This window comes from Cervus elaphus, chromosome 11, assembly GCF_910594005.1.
Source record: "Cervus elaphus chromosome 11, mCerEla1.1, whole genome shotgun sequence".
NCBI lineage: Eukaryota > Metazoa > Chordata > Mammalia > Artiodactyla > Cervidae > Cervus > Cervus elaphus.
Genome location: NC_057825.1, coordinates 72,662,133 through 72,686,644, shown reverse-complemented (window position 1 = coordinate 72,686,644; position 24,512 = coordinate 72,662,133). Strand labels below are relative to the sequence as shown.

The 24,512-nt window shown below is 42.5% G+C and overlaps 1 protein-coding gene across 3 annotated transcripts in view; it reads right to left on the bottom strand.

Moving 5' to 3' along the window:
* Nucleotides 1-24,512, bottom strand: part of FSHR (follicle stimulating hormone receptor) — a 189,720-nt gene that overhangs the window by 48,648 nt on the left and 116,560 nt on the right. For 2 of the 3 annotated variants that reach the window (XM_043918058.1, XM_043918060.1), the window contains exons 3-4: nt 22,628-22,702; nt 20,169-20,243 (exon numbers count right to left, since the gene is read on the bottom strand). In XM_043918058.1, the coding sequence (XP_043773993.1) occupies nt 20,169-20,243; nt 22,628-22,702 (150 nt within the window). The remainder of the gene's footprint in view (nt 1-20,168; nt 20,244-22,627; nt 22,703-24,512) is intronic. The other variant, XM_043918059.1, reaches the window with a different exon arrangement.

Below are 24,512 nucleotides of genomic sequence, written 5' to 3'. Positions count from 1 at the left end.
ATTTCAGAGGAAGGAACACTTCCAAACTCATTCTATGAGGCCACCATCACCCTAATACCAAAACCACACAAAGAAAACACACAAAAAAGAAAACTACAGGCCAATATCACTGATGAACATAGATACACAAATCCTCAACAAAGTTTTAGCAAACAGAATTCAGCAACACATCAAAAAGCTCATACACCATGATTAAGTTTGGTTTATTTCAGGAATGCAAGTATTCTTCAATATATGCAAATCAATCAATGTGATACACCATATCAACAAGTTGAAAGATAAAAAACATATGATATTCTCAATAGATTTGATAAAATTCAGCACTCATTTATGATTAAAACTCTTCAAAAAATGGGCATAGAAGGAACCTACCTCAACATGGTAAAGGCCATATGTCATAAGTGTATGACAAACATTATTCTCAATGGTGAAAACCTCAAAGCATTCCACCTAAGATCAGGAACAAAACAAGAGTGTCCACTTTCACCATTATTATTCAACATAATTCTGGTAGTCCTAGCTACAGCAATCAGAGAAGAAAAATAAAGAAATCCAGATTGGAAAAGAAGTAAAGCTCTCACTGTTTGCAGATGACATGATACTGTACACAGAAAACCCTAAAGCTAGTATCAGAAAATTACTAGAGCTAATCAGTGAATTTAGCAAAGTTGTGGGGTACAAAATCAATACACAGAAATCACTTGCATTTTCATATACTAACAATGAAAAATCAGAGAAGTTAAGAAATCAATCCCCCCCCCTCAAAAAGAGAAATCAAGCCCCTTCACCATTGCAACAAAAAGAATTAAATATCTGGAATAAACTTATCTAAGGAGACAAAAGAACTGCATACAGAAAATTAAAAGACACTAATAAAAGAAATAAAAGATGACATAAACAGATATTCCATGTTCCTGGGGAGGAGGAGTCAATATTGCTAAAATGACTATACTACCAAATGCAATCTACAGATTCAATGCAATCCCTATCAAATTACCAATGGCATTTTTCACAGAACTAGAACAAAAAATTTCACAATTCATATGGAAACATAAAAGATCCTGAATAGCCAAAGCAGTCCAAAGAAAGAAGAGTGAAGCTGGAGGAATCAACCTTCCTGACTTCAGATTATGCTACAAAGCTACAGTCATCAAGACAGTATGGTACTGGCACAAAAACAGAAATAGAGACCAATGGAACAAGGATAAAAAGCTCAGAAATAAACCCATGCACCTATGGGTACCTTATTTTTGACAAAGGAGGCAAGAATATATAATGGAGCAAAGACAACCTCTTCGATAAATGGTGCTGGGAAAACTGGACAGCTACATGTAAAAGAATGAAATTAGAACACTTCCTAACACCATACACAAAGGTAAACTCAAAATGGATTAAAGACCTAAATGTAAGACCAGAAATTATAAAACTCTTAGAGGAAAACATAGGCAGAACACTTAATGACATAAAGCAAGATCCTCTATGACCTACCTCCTAGAGTAATGGAAATAAAAACAAAGTTACCAAGGACCTGATTAAACTTAAAAGCCTTTTCACAGCAAAGGAAGCAAGGTAAAAAGATAACCCTCAGAATGAGAGAAAATAATAGCAAATGAAGCAACTGACAAAGGGTTAATTTCCAAAATATACAAACAGCTCATACAACTCAATGCCAGAAAAACAAATGACCCAATCAAAAAGTGGGAAAAAGACCTAAACAGACATTTCTCCAAAGAAGGCATACAGATGGCTAACAAACACATGAAAAGATGCTCAACATCACTCATTATTAGAGAAATGCAAATCAAAACTACAATGAGATATCACCTCACACTGATCAGAATGGCCGTCATCAAAAACTCTACAAACATTAAATGCTGGAGAGGATGTGGAGAAAAGGGAATGCTCTTGCACTGTTGGTGGGAATGTAAATTGCTACATCCACTATGGAAGATGGTATGGAGATTCCTTAAAAAACTAGGATTAAAACCACCATATAACCCAGCAATCCCACTCCTAGGCATATACCCTGAGGAAACTAAAATTAAAAAAGACACATGTATCCCATTGTTAATTGTAGCACTATTTACATGGAAGCAACCTAGATGTCCATTGACAGATGAATGGATAAAGAAGTTGTGATACATATGCACAATGGAATATTACTCAACCATAAAAATGAATGCATTTGAGTCAGTTCTAATGAGGTGGATGAACCTAGAACCTTACAGAGTGAAGTAAGTCAGAAAGATAAATATTGTACTTTAACACATATATACGGACTCTAGAAAAATGGTGCTGAGGAATTAATTTACAGGGCAGCAGAGGAGAAACAGACATAGGGAATAGACTTATGGACATGGGGAGAGGGGAGGAGAGGGTGAGATGTATGGAAAGAGTAACATGGAAACTTACATTACCATATGTAAAATAGATAGCCAACGGGAATTTGCTGTGTGGCTCAGGAAACTCAAACAGGGGCTCTGTGTCAACCTAGAGGGGTGGGACGGGGAGGGAGACGGGAGGGAGGCTCAGCAGGGAGGGGATATATGTATACCTGTGGCTGATTCATGTTGAGGTTTGACAGAAAATAGCAAAATTCTGTAAAGCAATTACCCTTCAATAAAATTAAAAAATAATGAAGTGCATTCTATGATACTGCTTCCTCTAAAATATGGTTATTATATTTAGTGAGATCAAAATAGGCTTATTGTGCCATATAAAATGGTATATATTAAGGCAGGGTGTATATGTAAAAGCACATTTTTTATTCATCTTTATTTAATACTTTAAGATATCATTTGTGTGTATATTTTGTAATATAACCATACATTAATACTATAATTATATATAGATCTATAAGTAAACTTATTTGGGGACATAGGGGTTTTTTTTTTTTTTTTTTTCTGATGGGGTGAGGAATTCAAGACCATATTGTCCACTACATAGGATATTTTGCTTGGGAAGAGAAGATTGTGATTCTGAAGAGCTGCCAGGTGGAAATAATAATAGATTTGTGCTGTGCTGCTTAGGAAGGTAGATATAGGATTAATAATAATAGTGGTCAACATTTATTGAACACTTCCTATGTACCAGGTACCACACCAAGCACTTAACATTGATTTTTTTATTTATTCCTCTCTTCTACCTTAAGAGACAGGTAACATTACCATCCTCATATCAGAGTGGAGGAGGCACAGCTGAGAGGTTCAGGCACTTTCACAAAGCCACACTTAAGAGGGGCAGAGCTAGAGGTCGAACCCAACATCTTTCTGACTCTAAAGTTTGTGCTTCTACCATGATCATGCTGATGGTCATTCATTCTCATAAGGACTGATTCTCATTCATTACAACAGCTGCCTGATAGAAGGGTTAATTGTACTGTGAAGCACCTGGTTCCTTGCCTCTGGAAATGTCTGTGTGGCTGGGATTCTTCCTGAGGGGTGTGATATTGTTATTTATTATAAGAAATGTATATTTGGTCTCTGTTCCCCTTCCTGGCACAGAACTTCTGGGTGGCGAGTGTGATGTGCTTGGAGAGGGGCACGGAAGCTCAGAATCCTTTCCCCATACCTCACTCTCTGCATATCTTCCTTTTGGCTGTTCCTACATTGTATCCTTTTGTAATAAGCTAGTTTTTGAGTAAGCAAAATGTTTCCCTGAGTTCAGTGAGCTGCTCTAGCAAAGTAACCAAACTCAAGGAAGGGTTATTGGAACCTCCATTCTATGGCTGATTGGTCAGGAGCACAGGTGACAACCTGGACTTGCAGTTGGTATTTTATGGGGGGCAATTTTATAGGATCAAACCATAGATCCTTGGGATCTGATGCTGTATCCAAGTAGACAGTGTCAAAATTGAGTTGAATTGTAGAGCACCCAAGTGATGTCTGAGAATTGCTTGGATGTGTAAGGAGAAACCCCCCACGCTGGAAGTGGGTATAGAGCTGGGAAGGGAAGCTGAGCTCTGTGGACCCTAAGATACTTTTCAACTTGGGAACTGAGCATTCCTCCAAAAATGCCATTTTCAAACGTTGTGAGTGCTTTGTTTACAAATGAAAGGCTACAATCATCAAATAAGTCTAGGAAATGCTGGGTTAATAAGGCTAAGCATTTCTTTCCTACAGGGTTCTCAGAGCCTTAACCACAATATTATTCATTATAAATGCCCATGAGCAGGAAGTAGGGTGCTGGCTTTCCCTAACACATTGACCTTGGATTCCTCCTTTATTGTAGAGTATCTCCTGAGTTTGGTGTTTCCTAGTTCCACCTTTGAAGCCCTGCTAGAAGCTGATTCTCTGAAAATGCTGTCACCCTGTAGGACGTGGTTGACACACTCTGAGTGTTCTATTAGTCAGCCCCCTCTGCTCCTCCACCATGATATAAATCACAAAGTTTACGGAGTCACATTGCTGAAAGGGCACACTGTGTCCAGTGAACTTTGATGGAGTTTCTACACACATCTTCAGGCATTTCCAGATGGGCCCCTTCAGAGTACCACCTAAAGAGGGAAGGTGAGAGACTGAATAACTCCCCTGCAGCTTCACAGAGTCCATCAGTCACAGGATAAGATTCCTACTCCCCCTAGCCCAACAATTAACCTCTCTACACACCATGTCTGGGTAGGAAGAAATCACATTCTCATGACAAAAATGAATCAAAGGAAGGCTAAATTGAAGATAAATCTTTGACAACATGGGCTGAATTAGAAAGAAATAAAAAGTTTGTGATGGGCTACTGAGAAGCTCTCAATTTGATGTTATTTGTCGTTTCAGTTTGGAGCACATATGATGCCTTCATGGCTAGAGCAGGTCTCAGCATAACAAGATGTCAGAGGTGGACTTTTCCTGAGATGCTGAGGTGTGAGACTTGCTATATGCCAGGTTTCTAGAAACTAGTTAACACAACTCTTAACCTCTCATGCACAGTGGGCATGAGAATGGTGCAGAAGCCTTGGGAGAAGGGTTCCTCCAGACAGCCATGAATCTGCCCTTCCCAGCCCCTCACCATGTGGCAGGATGGGAGCTGTTTATTGTCACTTCGTTTGAGAGCAGGACTTCCAGCAGACCACTTGACAACTTTCATCCCTGTCTCCTCCTGCTTGGGGAACAGAGTGACCGGTGTCTGACTTGGGCCTGGGCTAGAGGCTGCAATAGACCAGTGTTTGGGAAATAACTGAAGTACTAGGACCTGGTTATACAGGTCACATCTCTAACCCAGACTTCTAGGAAGAAAAGACTGGAAAATAGGCCTGCCTTATGCTCATGTAGCACATGTGGCTGACACAGTTATTTCATATTCTCTCATTTGACTTTGGGGCTTCCCTGCTGGCTCAGACAGTAAAGAATCTGCCTGCAATGCAGGAGACTTGGGTTTGATCCCTGGGTTGGGAAGACCCCTGGAGAAGGAAATGGCTATCCCAGTCTAGTATTCTTGCCTAGAAAAGAACATGGAGAGAGGAGACTAGTGGGGTACAGTCCATGACATCACAAAGAGTTGGACATGACTGGGCAACTGACACCTTCACTTTGACTTCACTGTGAGTTTCTTAGATGAACATAATTATGCTTCTCATCTTACAGATAAGGGAGGCAGTGCTCACAGAGGGTCAGTGGATCACCCAAATTTCTAAGCTTGAACCAGAAACAATCATAGTTAATGCTTACCAATTCCCTTATCACATGGCGTGTGTGTGTGCTCAGTCATGTATGACTCTCTGCTACCCCATGGACTGTAGCCTGCTAGGCTCCTCTGTCCATGGGATTTTCCACATGCAGGCATTATGAAGGCTTCACTTGTACAGAGTCATTTATTTCTGCCCACAACTCCACAAAGAAGATGTTATAATTGGCTCCATTTTCAAGATAATGAACCTGAGGCTTAGCGTTTCAGTTAACTTTCCTTCTAGCAAATGGAAAAAATAGGACCTGAAACTGGGCTCTCAGGCTCCCATGCTCTTGGTAATCTTTGTCCCATTAAACCTCTTTGGTTACATAAGGACTTTGAAAACCTAAGTGAGTGAGTGAAGTCGCTCAGTCATGTCCGACTCTTTGCCATGGACTATAGCCTCCCAGGCTCCTTCATCCATGGGATTTTCCTGGCAAGAGTACTGGAGTGGGTTGCCATTTCCTTCTCCAGGGGATCTTCCTGACCCAGGGATTGAACCCAGGTCTTCCGCATTGCAGGTAGACGCCCCACCATCTGAGCCACCAGGGAAGTTCCCCTAAAGCTCTCTCCAAGTTAGTAGATTCACTGCTAACAGAGTGTTGCCAAGAGGTAATCTTTGGGGACCACCTTGGATGCCAGCGTACAAACAACTTTCATCAAGCTACCAATTTGCGGCAAGCAGTTACTTTTAAATTACATAGGGGAGTCACAAAAGAGTTAATATTTTAAACAGTTTGCACACCCTTCCCCACAACTCATTTCTAGCATTAATTATTTAGAAAGCTATTTCTTAGGTACACTTAAACTTAGCCCACATAGATGATCACAAGTTCCAAATGGCAAACAGTAATCCAGTGTCACACTTATGCTCAGAACAGCGGGTATATTGACATTGTCTTCACCCATACTCTGCACCTTTCCAGTCGTGACATGCTGGAAAGGGGGGTGGATGGGGATGGAGTTAGACACTCCTGGACTCAGTTCTTAGTTCTGCCAGCTATAGAAACTCTGTGTTTCAAATTCCTCCTTTGTAAATTGGGGAAAATACATGCCTCACTGTTTTGAAAGATGATTCAGAAGACGGACCTGTGAGACCAAAATACTTAGTTTAGGGTCTGCCATCTAGTAGATTGACAATTAGTATCAGTGTTCTCTCCTGCTCCAAGTTCAGTTCAGTTCAGTGGCTCAGTCATGTCCAACTCTTTTTGACCCTGTGACTGCAGCACACCAGGCCTCCCTGTCTATCACCAATTCCCGGAGTTTACTCAAATTCATGTCCATTGAGTCAGTGATGCCATCCAACCATCTCATCCTCTGTCCGTCCCCTTCTCCTCCCGCCTTCAATCTTTTACAGCATCAGGGTCTTTTCCAATGAGTCAGTTCTTCGCATCAACTGACCAAAGTATTGTAGTTTCAGCTTCAACATCAGTCCTTTCAAAGAATATTCAGAACTGATTTCCTTTAAGATAGACTGGTTGAATCTCCTTGCAGTCCAAAGGACTCTCAAGAGTCTCCTCCAACACCACAGCTCAAAAGCATCAATTCTTTGGTGCTCAGCTTTCTTTCGGAGAAGGCAACGGCACCCCACTCCTGTAATCTTGCCTGGAAAATCCCAGGGACAGAGGTGCCTGGTAGGCTGCAGTCCATGGGGTTACTAAGAGTAGGACATGACTGAGCGACTTCACTTTCACTTTTCACTTTCATGCATTGGAGAAGGAAACGGTGACCCATTCCAGTGTTCTTGCCTGGAGAATCCCAGGGATGGGGGAGCCCAGGGTGGGCTGCCGTCTATGGGGTCGCACAGAGTCAGACACGACTGAAGCAACTTAGCAGCAGCAGCAGCTCTCTTTATAGTCCAACTCTCACATCCATACATGACTACTGGAAAAACTATAGCTTTGACTAGATGCACCTTTGTTGGCAAAGTAATGTCTCTGGTTTTTAATACTCTATCTACGTTGGTCATAACTTGTCTTCGAAGGAGCAAGCATCTTTTAATTTCATGGCTGCAGGCACCATCTGCAGTGATTTTGGAGCCCCCCAAAATAAAGTCTGTCACTGTTTCCACTGTTTCCCCATCTATTTGCCATGAAGTGACGAGACCAGATGCCATGATCTTCGTTTTCTGAATGTTGAGTTTCAAGCCAACTTTTTCACTCTCCGCTTTCACTTTCATTAAGAAGCTCTTTAGTTCTTTGCTTTCTGCCATGAGGGTGGTGTCATCTGCATACTTGAAGTTATTGATATTTCTCCCAGCAATCTTGATTCTAGCTTGTGCTTCATCCAGCCCAGCATTTCTCATGATGTACCCTGCACGTAAGTTAAATAAACAGGCTGAAAATATATAGCCTTGACATACTCCTTTCCCGATTTGGAGCCAGTCTGTTGTTCCATATCCAGTTCTAACTGTTGCTTCCTGACCTGCATACAGGTTTCTCAAGAGGCAGGTCAGGTGGTCTGACATTCCCATCTCTTTAAGAATTTTCCAGAGTTTGTTGTGATCTACACAGTCAAAGGCTTTGGCATAGTCAATAAAGCAAAAATAGATGTTTTCCTGGAACTCTCTTGCTTTTCTGATGATCCAGTGGATGTTGGCAATTTGATCTCTGGTTCCTCTGGCTTTTCTAAATCCAGTTTGAACATCTGGAAGTTCACAGTTCATGTACTGTTGCAGTCTGGCTTGGAGAATTTTGAGCATTACTTTGGTAGTGTGTGAGATGAGTGCAATTGTGTGATAGCTTGAACATTCTTTGGCATTGCCTTTCTTTGGGGTTGGAATGAAAACTGACCTTTTCCAGCCCTGAGGCCACTGCTGAGTTTTCCAAATTTGCTGGCATATTGAGTGCAGCACTTTCACAGCATCATCTTTCAGGATTTGAAATAGCTCAACTGGAATTCTATCATCTCCACTAGCTTTGTTGGTAGTGATGCTTCCTAAGGCCCACTTGAGTTCGCATTCCAGGATGTCTGGCTCTAGGTGAGTGAACACACCATTGTGATTATCTGGGTCATGAAGATCTTTTTTCGCTTTTGTTAGGTCCCTAGAATTTCTGTCCTTTATTGAGCCCATCTTTCCATGAAATGTTCCCTTGGTATCTCTAATTTTCTTGAAGAAATCTTTAGTCTTTCCCATTCCATTGTTTTCTTCTATTTCTTTGCACTGATCACTGAGGAAGACTTTCTTTTCTCTCCTTGCTATTCTTTGGAACTCTGCATTCAAATGGGCATATCTTTCCTTTTCTCCTTTGCTTTTTGCTTTTCTTCTTTTCTCAGCTATTTGTAAGGCCACCTCAGACAACCATTTTGCCTTTTTACATTTCTTTTTCTTGGGTATGGTCCTGATCCCTATCTCCTGTACAGTGTCACAACCTCTGTCCATAATTCTTTAGGCATTCTGTCTATCGGATCTAATTCCTTTATCTATTTGTCACCTCCACTGTCTCATCATAAGAGATTTGATTTAGGTCATACCTGAATGGTCTAGTGGTTTTCCCTACTTTCTTCAATTTCAGTCTGAATTTGGCAATAAGGAGTTCATGATCTGAGCCACAGTCAGCTCCCGGTCTTGATTTTGCTGACTGTATAGAGCTTCTCCATCTTTGGCTGCAAAGAATATAATCAGTCTGATTTTGGTATTGATCATCTGGTGATGTCCATGTGTTGAGTATTCTCTTGTGTTGTTGGAAGTGAGTGTTTGCTATGACCAGTGCATGCTCTTGACAAAACTCTATTAGCCTTTGCCTTTCTTCATTCTGTACTCCAAGGCCAAATTTGCCTGTTACTCCAGATGTTTCTCGACTTCCTACTTTTGCATTCCAGTCCCCTATAATGAAAAGGACATCTTTTTTGTGTGTTAGTTCTAGAAGGTCTTGTAGGTCTTCATAGAACCAAGATCCTTTGTTGGTCCCATTTTGTGAGTTTGGGTGATTCAGTCAGCATGTCTGAACCTCAAATTTCCCATCTTTAAAGTGGAACCATCAGTAAATGTCTCAGAGGGCTTTTGTAAGGCTATGTCAGTGGATCTGAAGTGAAAGGGCTTTCTAATTTGTGATCCCTGTGTCCCACCCCGAGCCTGCCAGCAGTGTCCTGTCCCGTTAGCAGTGGTTGCATTCGTTAGCTCTTTCAGACTTTCAAGGCAACTCTGCACCCTGACTCATCTTCCCCCTTCCTTTCCCTCCTTACAGCCTTTTGAAGGAGATGGGCTGCCCTTTTCCTCTCTGTTTTACATGAGGCCCTGAAAGGTCTTGTTACTTGCTTACACAAATAGGACCATGGTTGAAGACTGGGCGTGTGGCTCTCCTGTGAAGAGAAGAGATTTTTCTTTGTTTATTGCTGAGTGAATCTGTGTCTGGGTGGCTCCTTGACCACAGAGAGCATAGTGGGTGAGCTTTGTGAGGGAGGCCGCCTAATTTCTTCCCTGGCACATCTCCCAAACACCCTGCTCCCTCTTCTCAGCACTTCTATCTTTGAGTACCAAACTGGTGGAGGAGGAGCTCACTACCTGTTGAACTAGACATTATTTGCAGGGTGTTTGCTGTGGGTGAACTGGTGATTAAACTGCAGCAGAACACTTTTGTAATGTCTGCTGAAGATGAAAATATTCTTTCTTAAAGCATCTGTCACACACTTATAGAGTGTTCACACTCTGTAAGGCCCCAAGATAGTTCTCTAAAAACAGCAGTTGCTTCTCTTCTACTACTCAGACAGATTCAAACCCAGGCCCACATTTTCATTAAGGACCTACTGTGTGTGGACGCTGCCCTCTGTGGAGATGAGCTGTGGAGTTCTGAATTAGAGCTTGACTGAATCAGGTGATGACCTCTCCTGCAACGTATTGCTCCCTGGTCTTGAACCAGCTGATCTGGCTGGCTGAGGTGCCCCTGGGACTGCATTTCTCCTATAGCCATGCCCACAGGAAGACAACATCTTCCCAGATGGACAAGCCAAGGGTTTGGGAGCAGCAGAGCCATCAGGCCTGTGTTCTTAGCTCCCAACCTAAGAGCACACAGTGTGAAAGCCGAAGAGGGTGAGATGAATGAGGTCAGCAAGGACAAATGGGCCCCTCAACAAGCGTTACAGAGTGAGCTGGTTACAGGTGTGTGAGAACTGGATCACAGCCGGGATTCTCTAAAAGGGGAAATAAGTAGCTGAGCACCTTGGTTTTGGTGCCCTTCACTGGGTTTCAGCCATGAAGACAAGCTAGTCCCCATCCTGGAGGAGCACAGAATCAGGTCACCAGAGAAGGCTGCATGGCGCCCTCCCTCTTTCATCATCCTGCCTGCCCCCTGTGGTCCACTGTAGAGCCCAGCCTCCTCTGACCCATCTCTGCTTCCCTGGGACTGCCTCATCTCTGCAGAGAAGGTAGCCGACAGTTCTTGTGTTAGCTCTAACACCTTAACATGTGGCCTCTCCTGGGGATAACTGTAAATCTACAAGGGTCTGGAAGGACCAAAATAGCCTTTAAACCTCCCAACATTGAGGCTGCAATGGTGGAAGAAGAGGCAGCGGTTTATTTTCCACAGAAGTGGGGCTTCACTTGATGCCATTCAGATTCTCACTGGCTAAGTTATCCCTCTTTCTGTCTGTGCCTGGGGCCAGCCCTCCTCCCAGGCCAGCTCCAGTGGCTACTGGATGCTGTTTGCCTCTTAAGCCTGACCCCACATCCAGTGCCTCTCAGGCTCCTCTGAGGCCGGCTGTGCTCATTTGTGAGGGGCCGAAGTGACAGGGCTCATTCTGCGATTCTCCTTTAGCTTAAGAAGCTGAGTTTCTGCTGTACTTAAGACTAATTTACAACTGGTTTGAGTTTTTGATGCATCTGAAGGCTCTTAGCATTTAGAGGGTCTCTTTGAATCCTGGGGAAGAGGAGCCTGATCTGGGAAACAAGAGTGGTCTGCAGGAGGCTGGATTTTCCTGTCTTGTAGAGGGGTTTTCTCCTTCCATACAGGACCCTTTGTGTTGATCTGAATGTGCTGAACTCAGGACAGGTAGTGATGCTGGGATCCCCAGAGTCTTGAAGTCACAGTTAGGCACCCTGCATTTGGAAGGAAGAGGTCTTGGAGGACATAAAACCCATTTCCCTCTTTCATATGCTTTCATATTCTTGAAGCATATTTTATTATTTCTATTTTGCAGATGAGGAAACTGAAACTTGAAAAGATCTGTCCATCACTGTGGGGGTGGGGGGAAGTAGGGGTAATACTCGCAATGAGGAAAGGGGTCAGGATTGACTTCACACAGCTCATCTGGGACTTGTTTCTCTCTGAACCCCCTCTGGACTTGTCTTAACATCTGATTTCTGATGACAACAGAGACAGATCTTATTTCAAAATTAATGAGGTGAGGGTATACCTAGCTCATAAGAAAGTATATCCTGTGAAAATGTAATCCAGAGACTCTGCAAGCGGATGGAATAGAGGGTTAGTTATGTGCTATTTGAGTAGATCCTGTTAGAATTTCCCTCTCAGAAGTCCCCCTGGCCAGGAATCTATCATGATTGATTCTTGGGTTTCACATTGCCTTTTCCAGGCTCCTTTTTAAAAAATATGCCACTTCCTTTGGAAAGGATAATATTAAGATCTGAACATACTGATGTGAATTGATAGATGCTATAATTGTCTTGATGGAGAAGGCCTGGACTTCTTGCAGGAGAAATTACTGAGCAGGTCAGAGGAAGGAAGAGGAGAGGTGAGAAGCATGAAAACATCACCATCGTTAAAATCATGCCCTGAGACTAGAGGAGGTTCTTGCTCTCCTGGGGCTGATCTGTCCAGGCTGAAATCTCATCCTGAACCTCAGTGGTCCACAAGGAAGATCTTGCTATCTTTCCCTGGAGCTGACAATATCAGGCAAAGGTGGCTCTGCTAGACAGATTACTGGTAAAAGAAACAACTGTATAATTTCCATTGTGCCCAAATATCCCTGTAGTCATGACAACATCCTTAGAGACTTATGACACTGACAGCTGGGGAGATGGCTAATTTCTTCCCAATAATCACAGCTACCACATAAGATGAATTTTGGCCTAGCTGAAATCTTGAGGGGTGCTGACTGCAGGGTGATTCTGTGTGGGGGTCACTCAGGGAAGGGAGGCTTTGGGGGTTACTAGAAGTGAGTGGGCAAAAATCACTAGTCACTTGGGTCCTTGTCTGACCTGGAGGGAAATAAAATGGTGGTGGTTCTGTTTTAGAGATGTGTCCCCTGTCCCCCATTGAACCAAGCCTTTCTATTCCTCTAGGGGCCATTATTACTGTACCCCTGGATTATGGCAACTGGCCCTTAGCAGTTCTCCCTTGAGTATATAGTCTGTATCCTGCTCCCTGTCAAGCTACAGTCCAAATCACTGTCATCCTGTTATTCTACTGAAGAAGCTCTTCTTTAAAAAATTGTAGTTGATTTATAATGTTATGTTAGCTTCAGGTGTATACAGCAAAGTGACTCAGATGTACATATATACACACACACACATATTCTTTTTCAGATTCTTTTCCTAATGTATAGATTATTACAAAATGTTGAGTATAGTTCCCTGTGTTATACAGTTGGTCCTTGTTGGTAAGACTTGTAACTTATTCTTCTACTACTGTGTTGAAGCTTAAGCTCCTTGCCTTAATTTAGTTTTCCAATCTTCCAGAGCCAGTCCATCTTTATATAGTCAAACTCCTCAGCATATGCCTTCTCTTTAGTTGAGACTCAGTATCTCCCCATCCTTTGCCTACTCCATGATGCTTTTTTGTTCTATGGGTTTGATCCTCTCTTTCTTTCACAGAAAATTCCTTCTTTTTTGTCTTTCTAAATTTTATTCATTCTCCAAGTTGCAGCTAAATTCTGCCTATCTCCCAAGAAGCTTTCCTTTAATTGAATCAGTCCTCTTACCTATGGCCAGTGCCACACAGCTTGGCAGATGTGTTATTTCCAGGGCTTAATGAATGATAAATAGCCTTTTCTTCCCCAAAGGCTGAGGCCTTTGTGTTGAGAGCTGTCCTTTGATGTCACCTGGATCTCTCACAATGTCATCCTCTTTCTCCTTTCTAGACCACCCTTTCTAAACCATAACTCTACTTTCTCTGCTTTATTTTTCTTCACATCACTATTACCACTTGCCATTATCCAACGTTGTCTCTTCAATTAGAATATAAGCTCCATAAGGGCAGAGGCATCATCTGTATTGTCATCTTTTGTATGCCCAAGAAGTAGCCACAACAAAGCCTAGGATATAGTATGGCCTCAATAAATGATTGTTGAATGGTTGACTGAATGAATGAGTTCTCACTGATTGGCTAATTCACATTCAAAATGTTGGAGGAGAAATGGGAAGGCACTGAGTCTTTCCATTGTGCAGGAACTTTGAAAAATTAACCCCGGTATGGCTCTCTTCCTACCACCACAGAGAACCAAACATTGCTGAACATCAAAATTGTCAGAATAGCCCAGTCCACGGGGACATTGCACTTTCCTGTCAGAAGAGCTCTGTACCCGGGAGTACAGGCAAGGCCAGCTGAATTCTGTCAAATGCTTACATTTGTACTGCCCTCCTTGGATTGTTGTCAGCTTCAAATGCAATGAAGTATGATAAAAAGAGCTAAATTATAAATCAACATAAAAATAGGAAACATTATCCAAGCAGTTGGTGGTTGGGGATGGCATGGTATTGTGGGCCAAAAATTCCATGAATAGGGGAGTCTGGAGGGCTACAGCCCATGGGGTCACAAAGAGTCAGACATTACTGAGTGTGCCTGTGCACGCATGCGCACACACACATACATACATGGTGTTGGAAATGAACAAAGAAGGGGTAAAGATTATGCAGGATTATTTAATTTTGCTTGTTTAGAGGGAACTTTCTGGATTTACCAGCGGTTTGGTGAGAAGGATGCCTTTTTCCTTTGAGAAACACAAATCATATATTTTCATGTTTGAATGCTGGTCAGTGGATTCTGTCTATAAAAAGCAGTTAAAGAGGCCTTCCAAACCTTAGAAATATTGAAAGAGAAAAACAATATATCCACCAGCAACACATTATCATCATCATCATCATCAAATTAATCCTTGCAAGACTCTCAGAGATAGGTATTCTTTTTTTTTTTAAAGGAGAAGAGAGAACTGAGGCACATAGAGGTGGAGTCCCTTACACAGACTCCCTTAGCTAGTCAATGACAGGGTCAGGAATTTAATAAGAATTGCTACTGTTTACTGAGAAGACTGAGCACCCAAGAATTGATGCTTTCCAACTGTGGTGCTGGAAAAGACTCTTGAGAGTCCCTTGGACAGCCAGGAGATCAAACCAGTCAACCCTAAGGGAAATCAACCCTGAATATTCATCGGAAGGAATGATACTGAAGCTGAAGCTCCAATACTTTGACCACCTGATGTTAAGAGCCAACTCTTTGGAAAAGACCCTGATGCTAGGAAAGACTGAGGGCAGGAAGAGAAGGGGCAACAGAGGATAAGATGGTTGGATAGCTTCATTGTCTCAATGGACATGAGTTCGAGCAAACTCCAGGAGATACTGAAGGACAGGGAAGCCTGGCGTGCTGCACTCCATGGGGGTCAGACACAACTGAGCAACTGAACAACATATTGAGAATTTTCTAAATGTCAGTCATTCTTTCAGTACTTCATTCAATACAGTGCAAGGAGGCAGGCAACGTTATCCCTCATTTACAGAAAGGAAAATGAACCTAGAGTTGTTAAGCTGATTACCCAAGGCCACACAACTAAGAAGGGTAGGAGCTGAGACCTGAGCCCAACCAGGGGGCCCTGGAGTCTCTACTTCCTCATTACTCTCTGCCACTCTTGGATCCCTGGTCTCTGTTGCCATGCCCAGCAAATGGCTCAACTTTTATAGTCCAAGAAGCTACTTTCACCACTCTTACCAAAACAAATTAAAGGGAGGAGAGCAGAAAAGAGGGAGAGAGACTTAGGGGAGGGTTGGGGAAGAAACATCTGGAATTGCTAAGGTGAGTTGCAGTGAAGACTCTGCTGGAATCATCTTTGGCTGCAGGAAGCAGATGACATAGCTGCCATTAACAGCCTCCTAAGAAGCTCTAACAGGTCCCCATGTGAAAGGAAGATGGCTGTCAGTTGGGGGTGGAGGCCCACCCAGCTGTGTAAAGGGTTTGTTAAGGTGAAATTATGGTTTACTAAGTAGCAAAGAACAACATCCAGCTGCCTGAGAATTATGCTGACAGGATGCAAAGGCAAGAGAATATTGTGTAAACCTTATTTACAGATCAATAGATAATCTTTCATACACAAAAGGTCAGCTCCAGGAAGGCAGAGCAGTAAAGAAAGAAATATTGCTCGTAAATACAATATTGACTTGAAAAAATCCACCCAGATGAATCCTTTGATATATACTCTTCTAGACAAAGTACATTTCTTTATTCATGAATTTTTTTTTCCCCTAACCATTTCAGGTTCCTTAGTGAAGTATGAAGGGAGTAATGAAGAAGGCTGATTTCTAGTTGTTTTGAATTCTGTGCCATCAAATGATCAGTATAATGTGGAATCAAGTTTGAGAATTTCAGAGCAACATTTCTAAGTGTGTGTATGCAGCATTTAGTGTTCTTAAGTCAAATGACAACTCACCCCTACTCTTTGTAGTTTCCCGCTTTGCTGGCTGTGTTGATAAACATTTATCCTGGCTTAAGGAAATAAAAAACTATTCCATCCTACTGGTCCTCTCTGGATTCCTTCATCCATTTTATGTTTCTTCTTTGCCTTGAAGCAAGTAGTTCATCATTCCCCAAAATACCTGAAATCATTACCACCCACCCCTACTTGGCTGCTGGATTGCAAAGCTGTTCATGACCGCTGCCCAGACACAAATAAGTGTGGGAGAAGAGGGAAGCTTCCCTGGGCTTTGTTTCCATGACATAATCTTTTAGGTTAGAGGACCACCTCTAAATTTGGGTGATTCCTCTCAGCAATTTGAAAAATATTTCAAAGGACCATGGTCTGAAAATCCTGAATGATGCTTTGCCGGTAGTGTTTTTGGAGTGCAGAGCTGCCTTAGTTCTCAGGGTCACCTTGGGCTGCAACCTGGGAGCAGTGTGCAGCTGGGAAAAGTCTGCCCTGGGCAGTAAGTCCAAAGGCTTGGGAGGGACAGCTGTTCCTTTCGGCTTCCTGATGGGGATCAGCGTGACTGGTTGTGAAAGAACGTCATACCCTGTGGAATTATGTGAGTATATATGCTTTTCAGAGCCATCCAGGAGGATCATTTGACAGTGACACAATTCCTTTAAACTAATTACAAGTTCTTTTCTTTTTGCAGTTAGAAAGCATGTTTCAGATACTCTGAGAATGGTAACCCCCTCTCATGGACAGATATGGCTGGAATCGGTCACCTCCAGTTTTGTCTGGACTTGACAGGGTAGTTAGGTAGGACTGAGGATTACTTAACACCTCAAAGTGAGAAAAGGATACAGAGGCGTCTGGACTTAATGGCACGTGGCAGAGGTTTCAGCTTCTTCCAGAGTCAAAGTCAGAACTTCGTTCTCTCTGTTCTTCCAGAGTCCCCCCTTCAGTCTAGGGCCATGCCTTCCGCACACACACACTCCTAATTCCCCCCTTGCCCTTACTCCCTAGAGACAGGGCTGAAGGTCCTTGCTAATAATGAATGGCGCTGGCTGCAAAGTACAGGCTAATGTTAAATGCTGGAGCTCTTTCTTAACTTTGTGGTGACTCCCCATCCCTTGGATTTTCCCAGTTCCCCATTCGCAGACCTGCTATTATCACCATGGGCTGTGGAATGTGTGTGTGAGAGGGTTGTTTCTTCCTGAGTCTCTCCTCTGCAGGGTGCTTCCCATGAGCCGCGTGTGACAGTCTGTGAATAGGGGTGTCCCTCTGCATCAGGTCTCTTTTGTTCTGCTATATTGAAGGCTCTGTGGCCACCCCTATTCCACTCAGACTTTTTCTAAGAGGAAGGAAAGAGGAGAAAGGGAGGGATAGTAATTGGGAGGGAGAGAAAAAAAGAAGGAATGAAGGAAACCACCTGGGTAATAGGCACTAATAATTTTATATTTATATAGTTATTTATGGCTTATATGCTTAAAAACAATTTGTAAAATGTTTTTATAGGCATGATCTCATTTAGTTTTTATAACCACCCAATTTATAGCTAAAGAAACTGAGGTTTAGAAAAGGTAAAGTTTATCTAGTTAATAAATACAGCATCCCATCTGGAATCCAGTCCTTCTGATGTCATGTATAGTTTTGTTTTTTTTTTTTCTTTTCTATACTGCTCCATTAAATGTAAAGGCATGTCCCAAAGTTCTTTATTGTTGAATTCATGCTAAACAACCCTGGGTGAAAGTTGAAGTTCTTAGTAGCCACCATAACTCTCTATGAAACCCTTACTGGACTTTTTTTGAGGATAGACTTGCAGACTTTGACTGGTTGGCCATAAATAACCATCCTACAAATACTTAGTACATTTATTAATGTTTTTGTAGTTTACAGTATATTTTCACATGTGAACCTCACTTGAAAGTCCTATAAGCTTTGCCCATCTCAGAGGTCTAGTGATTGGTCCAAGAGTGAATGGTGGAGTCAGGATGAGGCTCTAGATTTTTTCTTATCTTAAGTCCTATGCCTTTTCTGTTACCTTGGATTTCCTCCACTGTTCTGTACCTAACCTGTGTTAGATTCTGCAGAGTATAACAAAGCCCATTTAAAGAGCCAGGAGTCCTGAGTTGATCATAGCCCTGACCTCTCAGCATGACTGAATACATAATTTGTGAGGTGTAGGGCTCTCTGTTCAAAACTGTTAGAGCATTTCAAGATGTTGACAGCAGAGCATTAAACCTGGAATGAGGCCCTCTGAGTGTGGGACCCTTTTGAGCATGGAGCCATGAGGATGCCAGTGAAGCTGGTCCTGCCTCTGACATGACTCAGGAGTGGAGACTTTGTTTCTTTCTCAGATCCTTTCTGGGGCTCCTATCAGAGCCGAAGTCCCAGGACATACGGACTTTGTTCTGTTAAATCTTTTATTCCCTCTGTCAGTCTCCATCAGAGAGCTAAGCCACAATGGCCTAGAGTTCCTTATTATATCAATTGCTAACTCCAGTTCTCATAGATCAACAGTTAGGGACAGAATCAAAATATCACTAGTATTTATGTGATTTACATTACTAGTATAATGTTTATTGAACATTTATTATGTCACAGGCACTGTGCAAAACATTTTAGGTGCTTTGAATTGATTGCAAGTGTAAGTATTAGTCGCTCAGTCGTGTCTGACTCTTGGCTTGACTGTACTATGCCAGACTCCTCTGTCCATGAAATTCTCCAGGAAAGAATACTGGAGTGGGTTTCCATCTTTATCCTTCCCTGTATCACCACACCTTGTCTTGGTGATTTTGCAGCTTTTCCCATCAATCAGTGGATTCTATTTCTCCACCTCTTAAATCTGGGTTGGTCCCAAGAATGATAAAACGCAACAGAAGAAATGGTGTGTAAATTCAAGGTTTAAGTCTCAAGAGGCTCACCGGTTTCCTCTTTCTTTTGGAACCCCAGGTCTGCTGTGAGAACAAGCCTGTGTGAGTTGGCTAGCAATGAACACCACTTGGTGGAGAGCTGTCATACCAAACCGAGACTATCCAGGGCAGCCAGCACCCACTTCACCTGCCAGCTAACGTCAGATACACAGTGAGCTGAGTTGAGGTCAGGCCAACAGAGTACAGCTTGGCCAATGGATTTCACTGATCAGCTCGCAGACAGGTAAGAAATGATACATCCTTTTTGCTTAAAAACTGTCTTTTGGAGGTAAGTGGGTATGCATTCTTATTAAATTAATAGATGACAGACACGCATCCATCATTTCCAAGGAAACAAGCTTTGAGACGTTATATTCGTGCCTGTGATCGGTAGTTAATAAATGGTTCTGAAAAGTGTGACTCTATAGGACAAGTTCTTATCTGTTATTTTGCGGGATCCCATTGTAGCACTCAGGGTTCTGTCAAGCCCTTAGCTAATTTGAAAGCTGAGTGGAAGAAGCAATGTTTTTGCAGATAGAGTCAGGCCCAAGGGATGGAGCTCAAACGCCAAGAATCTCTCTGCTGATAAAAATACCATGTCTATTATTAACCAAAACTTTAATATAAAACATTGTAATCTATCAAAGGAAAAAATGCTTACATGCAGAACAGGAGAGATGATGCCTTTGAGGTCAAGGTCACAAGCTAAATGCTAGCAGAAATTTTGGCTGTATCTCATTAACACTAAATTATGACTGAGTTCTGCAAGAGGTCTGTGTGACAGTCCCATTAATGCAAATGGCATTCCTTATGATGTCTGCTTTTGTAAATGAAAACCAAATGCAATTATGTCAGTGGAATTTACTCATTAAGCTAAACTAAAACCCACCAGCAAGTGTCTCCTCACTTCCTCTATTGCCCCACATCTTTGATTACAAGCAGTTGCTCCCCAGACTTGCAAACGGATATTTTGCTAAAATACAAGTACACGATTTGATAATAGAAGGGGCACCAGAATACGGAAGTTCTTACAGATATCGGAGGTTGGGAAGGTTCTGGAAGGCATCAGGGTCAATGTATAGCAGGTTGTTGGCCTTTTCAATTCTACTGTGAAAAAGAAAAGAACATGCACATGACCTTAATGGTAAGGAATGCTTATGGTATTTTTCATATTATGCAAAGAGTATGTTAATAAGTTCTTCACCCATCTATCCATCTCTTTGTCCATCCATCATTTCCACAAATATCGAGCATGCATGTGGTGTCTTTTACTATACTAAACTGTGCAAACAAAATATTAACCCTGTCCTATATAACTCTCATCACTGAAGTCTTCCTGAAATGTATTCATCAGAGATAATCAAAGCATATCTGGGTGAGTCATTTCACCCTAAACTCAGTTGAGTGTTTAAGCAATAAGGATCTCCCAGGGTCTGAGGAGGGTAGGGATGAGACTAATGTGGGAAATGAGTTTTTTTTTTTTTTCTGTTTGGGAGACAAGAGAGAAGGGAATGGACAGCAACAAAGAGGGTGAAGAGTCAAAGGAGATTGGAGAAAAGTAAAGTGAAAGGTCAAAGGAAAACGAAGACTGGGGGACAAGCAGTGAACATGTCTGGCTTTCACGGTGCGGTCCCTGCGGACAGCAGCTGGCAAGGTGCCAGTGAGTCCGTCATGCTGCGGTGGAGGCTGCCCTCTCACAGCTCACGGGAAGTGATGACTTCTGCCTGGGGCTGACCTGTGCCACGTCCTGATCAATAGTCTGGAGGTGGGCATGTTCACATTTGGATTCCAACAGAGAGAAGCTGCCCTTTCCTCATCTGGCTGGATCAATGTATATTTGCAGAGATGCTCTGTGTTAATTACTTCCTCCCTGTTTCATTAGCTTTAATGTTGCAGTAACCTGTAGCTATCCAGATCCAAGTACCAGGTAATTAATCATTTTAAATACAGGCAGTGTTACATGGCGGTGAGCCCCTCTCCATGTGGGGGAGAGATGAAAGAACCATCCCATTAGCTCCACTGCCCACTGAGCTGCACAGAGGGACATCTACTTGACCTTGCACAGAGGGCTGACTGCCCTTCGGTTCACTTCTCTGATACTCTCTGTGGGTTCTGAGACCCTGGTCAGATTTCTTTTCCCACCTAGGCTAAGGAGAGGCCAAGCAGAGACAGCGGGAAGGCATCAGTTGCAGAGGCTCAATGACAGCAAAGAAGAATGAGAGTGGGAGGTAGTAAGGGAAAGGGAGGGCAGAGTCTGTCATAATGGACAGACTGTCATTCCTAAACAAATTCATATATATGTATGTATGCATATATGAATTATGCATATGTGTATATATGTGTATATGCTTGGCAAATGCTAAGAAGTTTTTAAAAAGATACAAAAGAGTCAAGTTATGTTCAAGCCCTTATCCTGCTGTGGATTTGGCTGGGTGACTAGACAAACTTCACAACTTCTCTCTGTCTTTCATTCCTCATCTGTAAAATTAGGAAAGTGGTTCAGTGGCTTTCCTAACTGTGTTCTCTGAGAATTTTGTAAGATATTCATCAGTGCTTCACAGAGGAACCTTTCCAATGACACTCGTTGAGAAACTCTTTAATACAATATCCTTCTTGCATATTCCAAGTGTATATTTGCATATTACAGACTCTGAGTTTTCCTATAGTGAGTCTATCTAACTTAATCTTATTTGATCATAGAATCTTTTTCCTCTTTTGTAACACATAATAATTTTCTGTTTAATGACACACAGAATACACTTTGGAAAAATTTGGACCAGTCTACAAAGTCTCATCTGGCTTTGAAAATTTATAGTAACTTTAGACTGGTATGCAACAGAGGTGTATCTGTGTGAGTATTGGCGTGTATATAAAACTAGAATGTCAAGAAGAGAAAGTACATTTGGTTGGAGTAGTAAAAAAGCCAAGGATTGTTATGATAACTTACTGTATGCCAGTTTATGTGTTAGATATACATAACATTTATCATCTTCTTTATTCATCACAGTGATCCTATGAGGCATGCAATTTTATTATTCCCACTTTACAGAAAGAAAGCTAAGTCTTAACATGAGTTTTCATCTTGACCAAGGTTCCATGGTGAGTAGGTGGCATAGGCTAGCAGTCAAACTAAGACTGCCCATCTTCAACTACTTCATAAGGAATTTGTTTTGGGCTTTGATTGTGGAACAAATTTGAATGAGAGGATGAGCTGGAAGTATAAGTACGTGCAGTCACAGAGCTAGGTTCTTGAGTTTACTATGCAAAAGTCCCTGAGAAGGAAGAAGCAGAATAAGACTAAGCTCTGGACTGGTACCTGAGTCACGAGGCAGAGACATGTGGCAGCACCTGCTGGACTGACTCTGAGAGACTCAAAGGAAATTCTAGGAGTCTGAGGACAGAGCAGAGCCAGGGCCTTCCAGGAACATAAGCAAACTTTAAGGCTACTGCCAAAAGCAGCCATGAGCAAAACCCCACAGAGTCTTGCTTACATTTCATGTAGTTTGGGCAGGTTGGAGAACACCTTTGCCTCTATCACTTCCAAGACATCATTCTGTGAGATCTCTCTGCAAAGAAAGAAATATAATTCAAGTCAGTTCAGCTACAGTCCAGAATGGATTTAGGACTCAGCCTAGAGCCGTGTGCCTACAGTGATTCATGAGACACATAGAACTCTACTCCGGCTCACAAAGAAGTCAGCTGTAATGATGGGGCAAAGCTAACATGAGATGCTGATACTTACAGAACAATGAGAAAATGAACCCAAGGCAGTGACTCTGGTCAGAGATTATTCAGTCTATAAGTATAGCCACAGAGGTGTAGAGAGGGAAAGAGAATTCATTAAAAGTATTTAGGGGGAGTATACAGGGTGAAAACAAACTCTGAATAGACCGGGATCAGCAAACTTCTTCTAGAGGACCATGTAGTAAAATTTTTATTTTTTGGCTTTATGGATCATTTGATCTCGTTGCAGCTACTCAGTTGATATTGTTGCATAAAAATAGGCATAGATATCATGTAAGTGAATGAGCATGCCTGTGTTCCAGTAAAACTTTATTCATAAAAACAGATGGCAAGCTGGGTTTGGTGTTATGGGCGATAGTTTGGTGACCACGCCCTAGATTATGGAAGCAAGTTCTCTCTGCTCTGCTGCTTTGGAAGATGAGAACCTCAAGTCAGTCTCTTTTAGATACATATCCATGCTGTTACACAAGTGGAGATTGTTACTGCAAGACCTTTGACATTACTGTTGTCTTGGCCCAAAATACCCAGGAAAGATCCTTCAGGTCCCAGCCGTTTGCTCCTGGAGTACTTGGAAGGGAGTGGAGGATGAAGTCCGCTCTGCAGAAGGCCAGAGCGTATGAGGAGAAAAGGGCAAGAAGGGCGACTTAATCAGTTAATGTTTGTAAAGTGGCTCAAAGATGAAACATGCTATTATTAGGCCTCCTGAGGAAGACTCTCATGCAGTTTTAATGTGGCAGCTGAGAGAGCTTCAGAAAATCTCATAGGCGGTGTGCATTCAAATTGGCTCAGGCGAGGCGCTGTCTGCTGGTCTGGGATTTTGCTGAGAAGCTCTAGAAATGCTCTTGATCAAGGGAAAGGCCTGGAGGGCAGGACAGGGAAAAGGCCTGTTGGGGAGGGGAAGTATGACCGTGAGCACGGGGGCTGGCAACGTGGAGGGGGAGTGGGGGGTGGTGGGGAGCCGTCAGTTCAGTGGTGGCAGGATCCCTTCTCTCACTCCCCCATTAGCAAGGAGACATTTTGTGAGAGAAGTTCAGTTTGGTCGCTCAGTCATGTCCGACTGTTTGCGACCCCATGGACTGCAGCATGCCAGACTTCCCTGTCCATCACCAACTCCCAGAACTTGCTCAAACTCATGTCCATTGAGTCGGTGGTGCCATCCAACCATCTCATCCACTGTCGTCCCCTTCTCCTCCTGTCTTCAATCTTTCCCAGCATTAGGGTCTTTTCCAAGGAATCAGTTCTTTGCATCAGGAGGCCAAAGTACTGGAGTTTCAGCCTCAGCATCAGTCCTTCCAATGAACATTCAACACTGATCTCCTTTAGGATGGACTGGTTTGGTCTCCTTGCAGTCCAAGGGACTCTCAAAAGTTTTCTTCAACACCACAGTTAAAAAGCATTAATCCTTCAATGCTCAGCTTTCTTTATAGTTCAATTCTCACATCCATACATGACTACTGGAAAGACCATAGCTTTGACTAGACGGACCTTTGTTGGCAAAGTAATGTCTCTGTTTTTTAATATGCTGTCTAGGTTGGTCACAGCTTTTCTTCCAAGGAGCAAGAGTCTTTTAATTTCATGGCTACAGTCACTGTCTGCAGTGATTTTGGAACCCAAGAAAATATAGTCTGTCAC